General features: G+C 36.7%; 2 protein-coding genes across 2 annotated transcripts in view; one reads left to right on the forward strand and one right to left on the reverse strand.

The window, feature by feature from the left end:
* Nucleotides 1-15,087, reverse strand: part of GPT2 (glutamic--pyruvic transaminase 2) — a 30,198-nt gene that overhangs the window by 3,962 nt on the left and 11,149 nt on the right. The window contains exons 2-10 of the mRNA XM_062586585.1: nucleotides 13,822-13,911; nucleotides 12,083-12,191; nucleotides 7,769-7,902; nucleotides 5,539-5,782; nucleotides 4,053-4,132; nucleotides 3,370-3,506; nucleotides 2,540-2,714; nucleotides 1,182-1,337; nucleotides 23-135 (exon numbers count right to left, since the gene is read on the reverse strand). Of these exons, the coding sequence (XP_062442569.1) occupies nucleotides 23-135; nucleotides 1,182-1,337; nucleotides 2,540-2,714; nucleotides 3,370-3,506; nucleotides 4,053-4,132; nucleotides 5,539-5,782; nucleotides 7,769-7,902; nucleotides 12,083-12,191; nucleotides 13,822-13,911 (1,238 nt within the window). The remainder of the gene's footprint in view (nucleotides 1-22; nucleotides 136-1,181; nucleotides 1,338-2,539; nucleotides 2,715-3,369; nucleotides 3,507-4,052; nucleotides 4,133-5,538; nucleotides 5,783-7,768; nucleotides 7,903-12,082; nucleotides 12,192-13,821; nucleotides 13,912-15,087) is intronic.
* The window catches only part of C13H16orf87 (chromosome 13 C16orf87 homolog), a 39,564-nt gene continuing 36,594 nt past the window's right edge, over nucleotides 12,118-15,087 (forward strand). Inside the window, exon 1 of the mRNA XM_062586586.1 lies at nucleotides 12,118-12,170. The gene's annotated coding sequence lies outside the window, so the exon portion shown is untranslated. The remainder of the gene's footprint in view (nucleotides 12,171-15,087) is intronic.

Here is a 15,087-nt window from a genome sequence, read left to right on the forward strand (position 1 = left end):
ATGTTAGCAATAGAAACTGTACCTGAAATGGTAGCTTCCTTCCCTTTGGCCAAATCCACTTCCAGGTACAACACAGATTCCAGTCTCTTCTAGAAGTTTCATGCAGTAGAACATGTCAGGTGCCATTTTATGAGCCTAAGGAATGGAGATGTCAGCTTTGGAATTAATGAAGTCGAAATACTCCAAATATATATAATTTCATGGTAGCTTTTCTTGAACCCTTCTCTTGCATTACTGGTAAATAGATGAAGAACAATTCTTAATGGTAGCATTCATGCTACAAATTAAACAGCATGGGGATGAAGAGACTACACAAAACATTCACTTCAAAACAAAGCTTTTAGATATTTATATTCTTCTCCTTGACTGGCTTGTAGCCAAAGCCTCAAAATTATACACTCAAAAATCTAAGCCACTGACATTTGACAATTTGAAATTATGTTGAGAGAGGTGTTCCAGATCTGTTGGCTGTTACTTTTTTTTTTTCCCCTGAAGCATCTTGCTGACTAGAAAGTCTTCTGATTAGTAACAGTGGAAGTTCTTAAAAACATGCAGGTTATATGCCTAATCACATAATCAGCTGGAAAAATAATAGCCGTATTTTAGTCCTCGGCTGTGCAGATATTGTTCCCTTAAAAAAAAAAAAAGATTGTTATGCATTAGGTAAAAGAGCTACAGTTAGGAACTGAAAGACTTGTCATTTAGTGATATACTTTATTGACCCAAATATGAAAAAGTTATTGTACAGAACTAAAATCTGTAAAAAATTCTCCCTCCATCTCTCCTTCACTTGCTGAATGTGCTTCTCTTGCAGGGGCAGTAGCATGCAGCTATTTCGAATCCCTGTCATACATTCTGCCTTATTGAACCTGGGTAGGAGCAGGAAATTGGAATTTGCATAGGTCCAGCTACTTGTCCATCCTGTGACTCAAGCTTATTAACACTAATCTCCTTGATTCATCTTCTCAACCTAGAAGCCTCACTATTGTGTTCAAATTTTCTTTTTTGCTTCCCTCTCTTTAAGTATAGGTCATGTTATATTTAAGATCATACATAGTGAATGAAGTACTGCTTTTGTAACAACAGGAGCTTACTCTCTGGAATAAAAATTATCATTAAAAGTAGCAGGCACAAGTGTGTGAAGATTAAAATAGAATGGGGAAAAAAAATAACTGACTGACCTTTGCTTCCTCAATGGCTTTGGAAGGAATGAAGATCCGTGGGAAAGCATACATAGCTCCTTGAAGTGGATTGCAGTGAATGCCTGGTACCTTGTTAAACATGTCTTCTGTTAGTTTGGCCTTTTTGGCAAGATTGTTCAAAACAGACTCCTTTTCCTGTTAAAAAGGAAAGTGCTGAGCTTGACATATTTGAAAGGACTATAAAGTTGCCACAGAAAACTGATGCCTACTTGGAATTAGGCACTTTTAGGGCTTTGCTGAGCTTTTAGAACAAATGAAATGATGTTTTATCTAAGTCCAGTCTTGTTCTTACAGACAACAGTGCAGAAAGGGGCCTCTTACAGTACAATTAGCAGATTTCATACTGCAGCAGATACACACTATCCAAGTGAGGTGTCCTACATCTTAAATACTAACTTTTGAGAGGTAAGGTAAGCATGGTTTACTAGCAAATGAGTTGCTCTGCCTGTTCAATTTGCAGTTGGAAGGAGGGAGGGAGATAACAAACAACATTTCATGGGTTCTATATACATTCAGTCTTTTTTTTTTTTTTTTTTTTTTTTTTTTCCCTCTCCTGTGAAAGCTAGCTATAAAAAGGCAGTAGATGAGGCATTTTTAAGGTTACTAACACAACCCTTGCCTCAGAAATCCAAGTAGTCAGAGACTGGGAAGAATTATGCTCTATTTCCTGTATTTTTGCCTACATTAGCAGCCAGTTTTGCTACATTAGCAGGGTATTGGGGAAATCTGAAACTACAAAGTGCTGTAGATAGATAGTAACCTGGAGAGGTCTCTCTCTCTTCATGCTCTGTTCTTACATTATTTATTCTTCAGAGCATTCACTTTTGGATGTTTTTAGAGACCAGGTTAATTGAACCTTTGTCCAGCTCAGTACTGTAATTTCCTAAGCCAGATTCAGTTCCATTTTTACAAGTGAAAAACTGTATATGTTAATCTAAAATACCATGTTGTTCAGTATACAAAGGCATTAGATACCTTGGAACAAAGCAGACTTTTTAACTGCATTTGAACTTACTTTCCTACTTAGATTTTAGTCAAATCTTACCTATTTTCATGCTAAACACAGGAGAGAGGCTAAACTTAGCATCAAGAAAGCTGATTTGATAAAGCCTTCTTAGCTTTTTTGCTCCTAAACAGATCATAAAAAGAATAAGAAATATTTCTAAAGGTAGTCATATTGAGTTAATTTAAAATACACTTCATAGTTCTGTAAACTGGGGTTATTGCAGGATTCTCCGTGAAGAAAGGAAAAAAGTCAGGTCTGTGCATATATTGAGTTCACAATATTTAGCATAGGTTTAGGAAATGCACGAAAGAACAAACGTATTAGAGCTGACCTTTATGAACTGTGAGTAAGATTCTTCTCCAGGTACTGGAGGATTCACTACAATATCCATTGCTGCTTGTCCTGAGACTGGAGGACAAAGACGAACAGAAAGAAGCTTAACAAGCTGTCCTTTAATTTCTGGATGCAAATTAATGACCTCCATATAACCTCCTCTGTAGCCGCATCTATGATTAGAGTGAGCATAAAAGATCAGTGAACCTAGAGTATATAAATATTGGAAAAGCAATGAAAATAACTGCAAAAGTGGAAAGACAATTAATGAGATCTTGCAATATGTAATATATAGGTTGTTGAAACAGTTCTTTTAAGATAGAACTAAATACTGTGCCATTAAATCCTGATATCCGATAGGAAGAAAACAGTGCACATGCAGCCTCCCTGTTAGACAAGTTAATCATTAACTTGAATTGTTTGTTCTTCAGAACAAGAGCATATGGCTGTAGCAACTTCATTTAGTCTGAAAACTCTTTTCCTTCCATCTCCTCCCCACTAAAAAACAACCAAGCCCAAACATTTGTAACATTAAATTTTCAGTGATTCTTGGGCTGTTCACTTGTCTATAGGAGGCCATATCACAGGGCTAGTTTAGACCTGTAAGACTGCAGCTTCATAGGACTAAGGCATTAGGTGTTTGAAATAAATAGACTTGTAATGTTGCATTATTCAGTGATTTGAAAACAACTGAAAACTACTCTGTGCTTTAATTTTTTTAAATAGTTTTTAGTTCAAATTAATAGAGGACACAGGTCATTAATATGGGAAGGCTATCCAACTAGATTAATGAGGAAGATGAAATAAAAAAATAATAACCAGACTTACTCGCCCATGTATCCCTTGGAGGTGGAGTGAAAAGAAGCTAGCTCAACATTGTTGTAGTATTCAGGCCCCATCTCATACAGAATCTTTTTGAAAGAATGAAACTGGCATCCTTCAGAGTATACATTGTCCTGGTAAACCTGAACAGTCAGAAGGCATTAATGCACTCTGTTCCCCCAACTGGGGATAAAAGATGGCCTTTTAGAGAGTCAGATCACTGAAGAAACAGTATTAACACTTAAAAGCATTTAGAAGACACAAGGTTTTTGTTAAATAATAGTTACTATAATGATACATTTTATCTCATGTGGTTCACTTAATAGTGTAGCCTTTAGAAGAACAGTGAACTTCCGTATAAAATTTAACCTTTTCTTATATTTTTTAATTGATTTTCCTTTTGGTTCTTTCATTTTAAGTAGTCTGAATATCATGTAGATTTTTAGGTCAGTTCCAGCCAAGTTCCCTTTTTGTGTCCCTGCTGTAGAAACAATACTTTCTCTCTAGTTCAAATCCAGATCAAGCCGCCTCTCATACTAATCCATCTTGCTTTTTTTTTCATGTCTTAATATGATAACAGAGAATCTGTTCCTTGTACTTAAAAAATACCACTACCACACATGGCAAAAGGTTACATCTCATACACTTACTCTTAGCTGTGCTTTTGAGAGAAGAGACTATTCCATTACCTCATCAGCCAGAAGAAAAAGTTTTTCTTCCCAAGCAAAGTGTATCACATCTTCAATGCACTTTCTGTTTTGCACCTGTCCTATAGTTTGTTTTTTAAAGCAAGAGGAACAAAGTTAGTAGAGAATATATGCAAATCATCTTAGTCTTGACTGAGTTAGACTATTAGCTGTTCAGTAAGATACCCCTCTTTCTCAGAAAAGAGCTACTGAATTTTAGAATTCAATTCATTACAGTGTGAAAGTAAGGAGCATCCTTGCAGGAATTATGAATCAAGGTGACTTGGTAACTCAAGCAAAGTGAGTGTGAAGTACCTTAATTTTTCATTAGCTTATTAAGAGTAGTCTGTGTATCATTTGAAATCTTTACATGCATGATGATTAAACGAACAAAAGCAAGTTATTTCACAATGTAGTTTAGTCAGAAGATGGATGGATAATTGCAAGAAGTCGCCTTACTATGTTCCTGTTTGTGAGCTAAGCTGCACTAACTGACATTATGCCTTTCTAACTCATTGCAGTTGCTAAGTAAGACATTGGCTCAAGCACCTTTCTTCACAAGTGCAATGAGCTATGAATATATAGGTGTTCACTGCAGTTCATCTGACAAGCAGCAGGAAGATCATTTACAGCTATTTACTCTCACTTTAAGTTTTTTGTTAACTTGTCTTCTGTCTCCAAGCCATTAATATCAATGTAAAATAATGCTAATAAATACTGTAGTGATGAGTGCAATGATATACTGACAATTGAATTGTTCTCATAGTCTTAAGTAGATTGAAGCAATAGATCTCATCGGCAAGTGTTATTTCTGTTAGCATGGTAAAGGGGACTGAAAGGAGTCCTAATCCTTCCATATTTGTCACATCACTTAAAATTTAAGGTTCTGCTTAATCCTGTGAGAGCCCTAGGGCTTCTGCAGGAATATTGCCTCTCTGCTAGGGAGGAAGCTTCCAACTGAGTGTGGGAAGGCAAAATACTGCCTCACAGAGTCTAACCTGTGCAAGAGTAGCAGTGACCCTACTGTTTGAAATAATTTGGGATGGCAAGAGCTAGTTGCTAACTAAGAAGCTCCACTGCTCAAAAAGAATCATCTAAGAGAGAGAGTAGTTGTCACCTAGTTGAGAGTGTATCTGTAGACATTGCTTCTCAGAGTCAAGTGGCTGCAGGTCACCTCAGAGACAGGATCTTTGATAAAGACTGAAGGTCACCACACTCCACGAGTCTGAAAAGCTCACTGGAAGCAATGGCTCCAACTGTGGTCCAACAAACAGTAAACCTGTTCCCTCCTCTCCCCAGATGCCTGTAGTTTCACAATGCTGAAGATAAGTTTCTTATAGTATGGCATAGTGTCTCACTTAAAGCACTGATCTCTTCAGCTTTACATATTTGACATGTATTTAGGATTTGCTAGCAATGTCAGATGAATGAAAAAGAGGAGTTGGGGGTTAGAACTTAAAAATATCCATTTAACTGAACTGCTGCAGACCTGTGGGATTTCCTGGATTGATTATGCAGAGGACTTTTGGATTGCAGTATGCCTTAGCTTCATTCAAGGAACGGCGAAGTTCATTCACATCTAGTGCCCAGCAATTTTCTTCATCCAAGTAGTAGTTCACCTGGATAGCATCTAGTTCAGATATGGCTGCTGAATATAAGGGGTATTGTGGTATAGGTATCATCACTCCTGTTCGGGATTTCCCACCTCCTGAGACCAGGATCTTTAAAATTGTCTGGGGAAAAAGTAGGAATTAAAATTAAAAAAATAAATAAATAAATCACACACCAGAATTAATAATATACGCTAGAAAAAAGTTATTGGTTTTGATTCCTAAAAAATCAAGTTAAAGTAGATTTCTAAAAGCATAGAGTCATTTTCCCATATCAAAGGATATCTACTTATTTCAAGGGAAGCTACTAGCTGATTGAGAATGAATTATCTAACTAAGTTTAATGGAATTTCTCTATATGTCACAACTTGTAAAGATCACATCTGATCAACTGCTACATTTAGGAAAAAATTTTGAGCACAAGACTAGAAGGAAGGTTGGGAACAGGAGTATCAAGATCATGATTTTCTACTGTGCCCAACTGAAGTTTGTAAGCAAAAAAACCCTCAGCAAGCTGTTGCTCATTACCTTCCACTCCTTTTATCTCTAAGCACAAGAGGCCAATAATGAAATCAGAAATAAGAGCTGGGCCACATGGAGGTTCTCCACTGAACAGAGACTGTTTCAGATTAAGAGCAAGAGTGGCCAGGTGGGAACAAAGCTGGAGACTGGTGTTATGGTTTCATCTTTGAGTAATACAAGAGCCCACAATCTGTATATCTTAGGATGGATACTATTTGTATCATATGTAGCTTACACCCAGAAGATACAGACAGAAATGTAATGCTTATGGTGAGGTCAGCCCAGAGCATTTACCTCTGCCCAAAGGGTGTGTTTGCATCCATATGTTTTAATGTGAATTAGATGAAAGAGTGGATTTGATGCAGTAAGTGGGGAGATTTCTTGCTGTTATGATCAAGGGAGAATTCTGAAGGGCAGGTGCAATTAAAGCAGGAATCCTTATCAACATCTAACTGATAGTGTAAAAAGAAAAATAGCACTTCAGATGTAACAGCAATATTGCATATGCTTTAAATTTCTCACAGGTTCTAGAACAGAATCTGCCTTTCTGGGCCTCTCATCACATGCTATCTCAGCTGCTAAGCTAATGATCTGTAAGCATCATCATTTTATATCCACTATGAGTTTTTAAATATCTAGCATTCAAAAAGTGTAATCAGGGTTAAATGCAAATTTAAAAAGTCTTTAACACCATCCCTTGCCAAGTTTTGAATAAATAGCTGTTCTGTCCTTGGAAACGCCAAATAATGAGACTAAATATACTGCTGGCTTTTCATTGCTGGCAAAATCAAATAAGCATGGTACAGATTTGATATGATATGCTGCCATTCCTGACAAGCTGCCAGTGTAACCCTTGGCATCACAAACTCTGGAAATCCAATTCACTAAAGAGATCAGAGCAGTTCATGTCAGAACATTGTCATTCTGAACTCTGCCACTAGATGTCATTTTAAAAATGTTTTACAAACAAGCTAAAAAAGGCTGCCTTAATAGAAGCAAAGAATATACTTGTTGTTGCAATGTCAGGAAATATATCTGTGCAAAGGAGAAATCTAAGAGAGAGTTACTCCTCTCGTAACTGAGGTCCATCTTTGAACCTAAGGTTTAAGTTTTTCCCAAATGAACTGGCTCTGAAATCTTGGGGATTTTCACCAGCATTAGTCTGCATTAGCAGGCAGTTTACTAGAAGAATTCCTGTAACTTCTCATCTCCGAGGTCATTCCCTCTTCTCCTCTCTCCCAGTGATTTGTATACTCAATGCTTCAGTGCTTATGCATCTTAACTGCTGAGGACACAGTCTGAATGATCTGAGTGTCCTAATTCATATTTAGCTGCCTATGTGGCTTGCACTACCCAAATAAAAGATACTAGTTAGTGTATGTAAAGATACTTTGTGTCTACCAGCTTATTTCTGAGCTAGTGTCTTACATCTACATAATTGGATATCCACTTAATGTGACTTCAGTATCTATTAGATCAAGCTCACAGGAGTTCATGAGGCCAGAGATACAAGAGATCTGTATTTTCTAGGTAACTAATTTATTATAGTTTATACTAAGAAGAGGTAGATTTAATTTTAACACTTACAGCAATGCCATCACTTGCTCCAGTGGTAAGATATATATTATCTGGATCTGCAGGAACTCCTCCATCTCTTCTTTCAATATATGAAGCAACATCTTCACGGATGCAATTTATGCCTTGACTGGCACTGTAAGATCCTGTGAAATACAGAATGTGAGATAATTGAGTACAATGCCTATCAGATTTTCTGTAGCTAGCAAAATTCCTGAGGTGATAGTGTACGAAGAAGTTTGTAAATATGAGAGCTTTGGATCCCCAAGGTTTTTCAAGGTGGAGGAAAACAGAACTGCAAAAATAATTCATTTGTGATTAGGCAAGTATAATAAGTATCACTGAAATACAAAAATAAGATAATGAATTGGTAAAAAGGATTTATAGGCTGTTTTGCAAAATGGGACTGCAATCACATTTTGACTATCTTCCAGTCACTTTGTTTACATTGGAATCTACCTGAGAAGGGCAACCTATTTTAAAAGTAAACTGTTCAGTAATGGAAACAAAGAACAGAGGTAGCATGTGTAGAAGGAAGGAAAATAACTTTTAAAAAATCTTATTTTTAAAATACAAGATTTCTGTTTGCAATATAAAAAGCATATAACACCATTTCCTCCCACAGTCTGAGAAACAAAAAACTTTAAACTGCTTCCTTCTCCCCCCACAGCATTTGCCACAAATGCTTTTCTGTTACTTGTAGTAACTGAAAACAGCAGAAATACCTAGTGTAACCCCAATATACAACCCTCATGTGAAGTTTACAGAGCATGACTAGTATAAAGTAAGATGTTAGATCCTATGTGCACCATTGCTGAACATGTGCAAAAAAATAAAGAGTAAAATAAGCCTCAGACAAGGTGAGGAATGGATTCAAGCTACAAAGCCTAAGACTGATGGACAGTGAAGTGACAAGTGTACACTGAATTTAGAACACTGTCGCGAAGCTGCAGGATCTTCTTTTCCTGCTGGATGGAGTGGAATAATTGTACCTGACTGAACTTTCAGGGCCCAGTTATACGTTAGTGGTCAGCCTGATAACCAGATAATAGATCTGCTCTATTTCTGCAGCAGCATAATTTATGAAGACAAAGAACCTTCGTAAGTAGTGCACAGTTGCACACATTGAAGTCCTAGAAATTTACCTCCACAGGACTAAAAGGTACGTTGGGTTTATGCATGGATCTTGGACCAGTGCTAAGAAGCTGTTGTTAGAGTAGAACAAAACTAAGCTGTCATTTTGTATTGGGCTCCTTTTGAGAGCTAGAAAAATTCTGATAGACCTAGTCTAAATACGGTCTCAATCCACAGGTCCTGTAATGACTTCAGTATGAAAATATCTTCCTCCTTGCTGAGTTTTTACTCTTTCTTGACTCCCCAACCAAGCAGCAAGCATCTTCCCCAGAAATACAATATACAAAGATGATATGAAAGGTAAAACTGTTAGTGTAGACAGCCTGTCAGCAGGCCATTCAGAAACTGCATTATCTGTGTCTGCTGTGAAGCACAGAATGAAGAGAGTGAAGTCACAGGTTTAGTTACTGGCAGCCCTAAACATTTTCTTCCAGTTGCACTGGTGAGGGCAGGAAAGGGAAAAAGAAATGTTCTGATCACACAGTTTACCTGGGCTCTTACTTAGGTTTATCACTAATCTCTTCCACCATCCAAAGAAAAACTCTGACCCACATTTAAAAGGATTTATAACTCAGTGGGGATATAGGGAAGATCTGAATTCAATTTTCAGGTCTTTTACACTTATTTGTACTCATTTGATAACTTTAGTAGAACCCATCAGTTTGTAGTGTAGAATGCAAATGAATAAAAATTTAAACCTAATCCAAAAAGGCTGCATGCGCACATATTATTTTTACATATAGGAGAGCTACAAATTTCTCAGCTGCCTGGAAAGATATGATAGATATCCCATATGCAAAACAAGCGATGGCAAAAGAACCCCAGAATATCTGAACAGAGCAGAACCTGAGGATATGTCTGAGCATTCATATGTGGCAAGTGAATAACAACATACTACAAGTAGGGCTTAGCCAAATGAATGTTTGTTGGGAAGCAAGGTTATCCTAGTTTATACCCAGTGGTTCAGTCATTCATATTTACAACACAACACAATGAATATACTTACATAGGCCATATACTTTACATAGGTAAAGATGTATATGCAACATTCAAATAACTTGAACATATGTAATTAAGCCACTTCTATGTTGGATTGCCAAATCTTGGGGAAACACAGCACTTAAGGCTACATGGAGGGATCATTTTTTGACCTTTGATTTTTCAAGAAAGCTAGTTTCCATTTCTTGACCAGGTGTCAAAATATCAACAAGGTGATAGAAATAACTTCCATACAGCTGTACATCCACCCACCTCAAATGTGGAATGCTATACAGAGACTGATCTGCAACTAAGGCCAAGAACAGTGGTTGATTTGTGGTACTGAAGACATGAGAGGTGGAAAGAAGGTATAAACCAGTGGAACAGATGAAAAACATCTACAGTGTTCACAGTTCTCAGTAATTTAGAGGGGCATTTGCTCTTTGGTACATATTATATCAGGAAAAAAATCAGTTAGACTCCAAACACTGACTTACAGAACCTCTGTTTATCCACTGAAATTAAAAGGGTGTATTCAGAATGATAATCTTGTTCGAATATTAAGACTGCTTCAGGCCTGCTTTCTCCATGCCTATTGAACTAATGCAAATTACTTGAAATGTGTGGTCTTCTACTGAAAAAATGATTTTTACAGAATCAACATATTTCTGAAATATCATCCAAGGCTGAATTCCTTTCATTCTATTCCAGAAGCATGGGACCAAGACCAGCATTTTAAGAACTTTCATCATGTCCCTGCAAGTAATATGAATCAGAAAAGCACTACAAAGAAAGATTGAGGCAAAATATCCCCAGTAACTCTTACATGCCAACAAGTACTCTGTTGATTAATTATTCCATAAGTATGTAACAGTGACTGAAATGTCCTGTGGATTGCAAAACAAAGCTACACATTTTCCCTGTATTTTTTATGTTCTACCTATAGAAACAAAATCAGTGCAAAAAAGCAAAGACAATATATATTCTGTATAAGCCTATGTTACTAGGAATATTCCAAGGGTAATAGACTGCTAATGTAGCTACTATTTAGGCTTTGCTTTTTAATAAAGTTCCACAGCACCTAATCTCAAAATATGCCAATGCAAATAGGCACTGAAATCACAAAGACTGATATGTCAGTTATTCTAATATGTCCTCTGAAATGTCACCTGAAATATTAACCTCTTTTTGTACCTGAAAGAGGGTAATTAAGTGTGCCAGATTCTTTGCCATACCCTGTAGCTGCAACCCTCTCTTTAAAGTAGAAATGGCATTTTTCAGATACAAGCGAACAGTCCAGTTGTTGGATGATCACGAATAAAGAAGAGAGGAGACAGCTTTTATATTGCCTCTCTGTTGAGTATGAGTATGCAAAGCTTGTATTTATTTATGTGTATGTGTGTGCATACACTGCTGGAGGAACAGTGGTTGAAGAACTGAGTTCTTGCAAGGGTTATTTTGCCTTGGAGAAATAGAGGTTGATATCTTCAGTTAAAACTATCTTGGCTAAAGTAAAAAGCTATCACCGTTCAGCTGTTTGCTTTTCTCTTTGGAGGGCATTATCACCTTCATACCTGAGGCAATGAAACAGCATGTCTAACTGAGTTTCAGATACCCCAGTTCATAGCCGGGCAAACATATTTTGACTGATGGTTTAAAATTAAGAAGGAGGACTATGAACTGGATCAGCTGAGATGGACATACATTGTTGATTGCTGGCATGGTTAAAAGGACAGTAGATTCTTTGGCAAAGAGGGAGGGAACATCTAGAGATGATAAAATAATGAACAGTCCTACCTGATTTAGCAGGAGACTTATCTGTCAGAGTACAGGATTAACAGATGCCATGGGAACAATAACAATGAATAGATATATTTATAGAAATGTAGTATTCTGCCACTTACTTATCGAATACAAAAAAGCTCAGCATTCTGTTATGGTTATGCCTTGATATTTTTGTGGTGAGGGCTCCATAACTGTATAATCTTCATCTTGTCCTCTTATATGCCAAGGTTGATCAAAAATCTGTGCTATTAATAACTACCTCTTATCAGTAGGCCATACTGTGTATCTCTGCCTATCATTTTGCCATAGGCTAGCTCCCATTTGACTTATAACCAAATAAAACATGATTAGGAAATTTCACCACTGCACATACTAAAACCATTTTAGTTGGTTCTATTACAAATTGAATTAACTGAAACAGATGCTTACCTAAGCTGTTTCCTCCACAGCCCTGCAAGATCCGTCTTGCTCGCTTTTTGGCATCTTCTGGAAAACTTGGGCTGTCCAACAGGTTTGGGTATGTACACAGTGCCACTACCTAGATTGCCAAGAAAACTATGTAAATTGGCTACTGCTCAATGGTTGTTTTAAGCTGGTAATGTTAATGTTAACTTTTCTTGGAAATGAAGATCATGATTACTAGCTGATTCAAAACAAAGATTATTGATGAATAGTTTGCAGGTTTGGGGGTTTTGGAGTTTTTTATTTGTTTTTGTTTTTTCTTAAGGGTAGTGCTTAGTGCTTCAGAAGTGAAGAAATCTTACTAGGTTCCATGTTCTGCTGATAAAAGCAGTTATAGAACTATTAACTATTTGTATTACTGATGGTAAAGACTGGAGTCCAAGTGAGCTACACATAGTGCTAACAAAATAAAACACAGTTAATTATTCTGCAGAGGAACCGTCTTAACATCTCTATCCTCCATTCTTTGCCTATTGTTAGTTATTTCCCACTTTCTTGACAAGAGATCGAGAATTAAAGTACGGAGCAGAACTGAGAAATAGAATCAAATTTTGAAGCCCTAGTTGCTTTTTCTAATCCTTCCCGAAAATAACTGCTTGTTCTTACCAATTTTATGCTGTAGGAAATATTTAATTTTTTAAAAAAGTGGTGATATACAACATAGTAAAAGGAGAAACATGAGCTAGGAAAATAAGTTTATGAAGTAATATCAGACACAAAGAAAAGAATCTGGAGATCTTGCTTGAAATCAGCTTTAATTTGCTCTAACCTGTCTCATTTATATGTTTGCATAGTGCAATGTGGACAGGCAGTTGTGGGAAGGTGACTAAAGAATTAATCTGTCTGTACATTGGATATGAAGACTGGGTCTAAATTAATTTGTAGGAAGCTCTGGTCTTTCTAGTTTGCTAACAAAGTTTGCCGTATGGCTTAATTTTCCAGTCTCATCATCTGGATTTGTATAACCCCCAGTTTGACATGGCTCCAGGTTGGCTTGAAACTCTCTGAGTTTATATTATACTCAGCATCTACATGTGCATGTAGGGAATGCTCGGTAACTAATCCAATATTAGTTTTAAAACTTGCTTGTTGTTTAGGAATAACACATCAAAAGGTGGATTCTGTTGCTGTCTTCCTCCCTAAAAGTTAATCTACAAATCAGCTTTTCCAGATGTGAAATACACAAAGCTAGTAGCAGTGCAACTAGCTACACCCACCTGCATGCAGACCTAAAGGATGCTGTCAAACTAAGAAAGAGATTTGCTTTTTTTCCCTTAAACACAACCACTTTCTTTTTTAAAGTCTGCGTTATTGACAATGAATGTGCTGGCTGATAATACAGGAGAGGTGGCAGGAGGAAGGATGGATGGGGAATGATCTGAAGAGCAAGGAAGGTGAATTACTACATTTAGAGAGGAGATGCTGCAAGCAAGTTACAGAAGTTCAACTCAGAAATCAAAACTTGCCATTCTTTATGAAAGAATTATTTTAAGTCTAAGTTCACCTAAGGAATGATTCATATTAATACACAAACTCAGATTATAAGGTTTTCTTGGTAATCTAATCAAAAGAAGCAAGGGCTTTTAATTAAAGCTAAGCAGGCGGAATACACATTAGTCATAAACTACTGTAGCAAACCAGTGTCTCTGAACACAGTTTCTTACAGATGCCATAGAACTTGAAATAGTATTTTATAATATTCTTACCTGACGAAGGAAGGTGATGGGCCTCTGTCCCATTGCATGTGCATCTCCAATGTTGGCTTTAATTACTTCAGTAAAAGGTTTTTTGATTCCCTAAAAAGAGATCATTCACAATGTACTGTTCGTGCTGAACTAGATGAAAAAGTATTCCTCTTTTTTGGTATCTATTAAATAGGTATTACCAAACACTGCATAACCTCAGTACAGCTAGAATGTTCTCGTAAAGCTTAATGCATTTCTTATACAATACTGCCAGTAGATCTTAAATGCTTTCCAAAAATCCTGCAGACTATGACACATTTTTTAATCACAGTGGACTTTTTTTTTTTTTCTGATAGCTACAAGTGAGACTGACTTGCATGGAAACTACACGTGAGGTAGTCAAGATGAAAGAAAGTAATTTTGAATTGTCAGTATTAGAGCAGTTTGTTTGATACACTGGAGAGTGGAAGGGATGGGCCAAGCAGGGAAAAAGATTTGAAGACATTTGAGAAATCAACAACAAAAGAAACCTCAAGATTTTTAATCCTTTTTTAGAGCTTGTTTATTCACAACTTGCTTATTTTCTGAGTATTTTGATTAAATGTTCATTATGTTATGACATACACAGATCTTTTACAGAGCTTGTCATACTGAGGTTCTGTATGGTAAACAGCAGAAGTGATAAATAACCACCAATGAATACTTTAAAGTTTCTTAATCTCTGAAGTCTAAAGAGACAGCTGTTTTTCCTGTGAGGAGCCGAATACATCATGAGAACTGTGGGGAAACAGTTGAAGAATGTTGATTAGCAACCACAGTTCTTTAAAAAGGAAAACAAAATAGGAGGAAAAGTTAAGGAAGTGGCAGGCAGAAAAAGAATAATTGATTTAATTAAGAAAGATTACCTGAAAGTAAAGGCCAGCATTACAAGAAGAATAAATGAGCGAAGCAAGAGCAAATTCATAGCTTTTCTAAGTTATATTTAAGTATGAGAGATTGCAAGAGAGCTTTCTAACAGTGGTATGATTTTCATGTTTACTATCACCTGAAAATGATACTAATTAGTTTTCTGTACAGAAGTACATGTAACAACCTGTTCTGGCTCTGGACTGAAGTCACAAATCTCCTTCCTGGCCCATGTTTTTAGAGCAAGTTATTTGATTTGAATATGCGATTCAAAGTCTGATATGGCAAGTCTTAACTTATTTTTGGTCTTCCATCATGGGTTATGTGTTGGACTTAAATGACAAGTCAGAATCCAGATGAGCCAAGATTACAATGATCAAA

The sequence above is a fragment of the Rhea pennata genome, chromosome 13 (genome assembly GCF_028389875.1).
Source record: "Rhea pennata isolate bPtePen1 chromosome 13, bPtePen1.pri, whole genome shotgun sequence".
Lineage (NCBI taxonomy): Eukaryota > Metazoa > Chordata > Aves > Rheiformes > Rheidae > Rhea > Rhea pennata.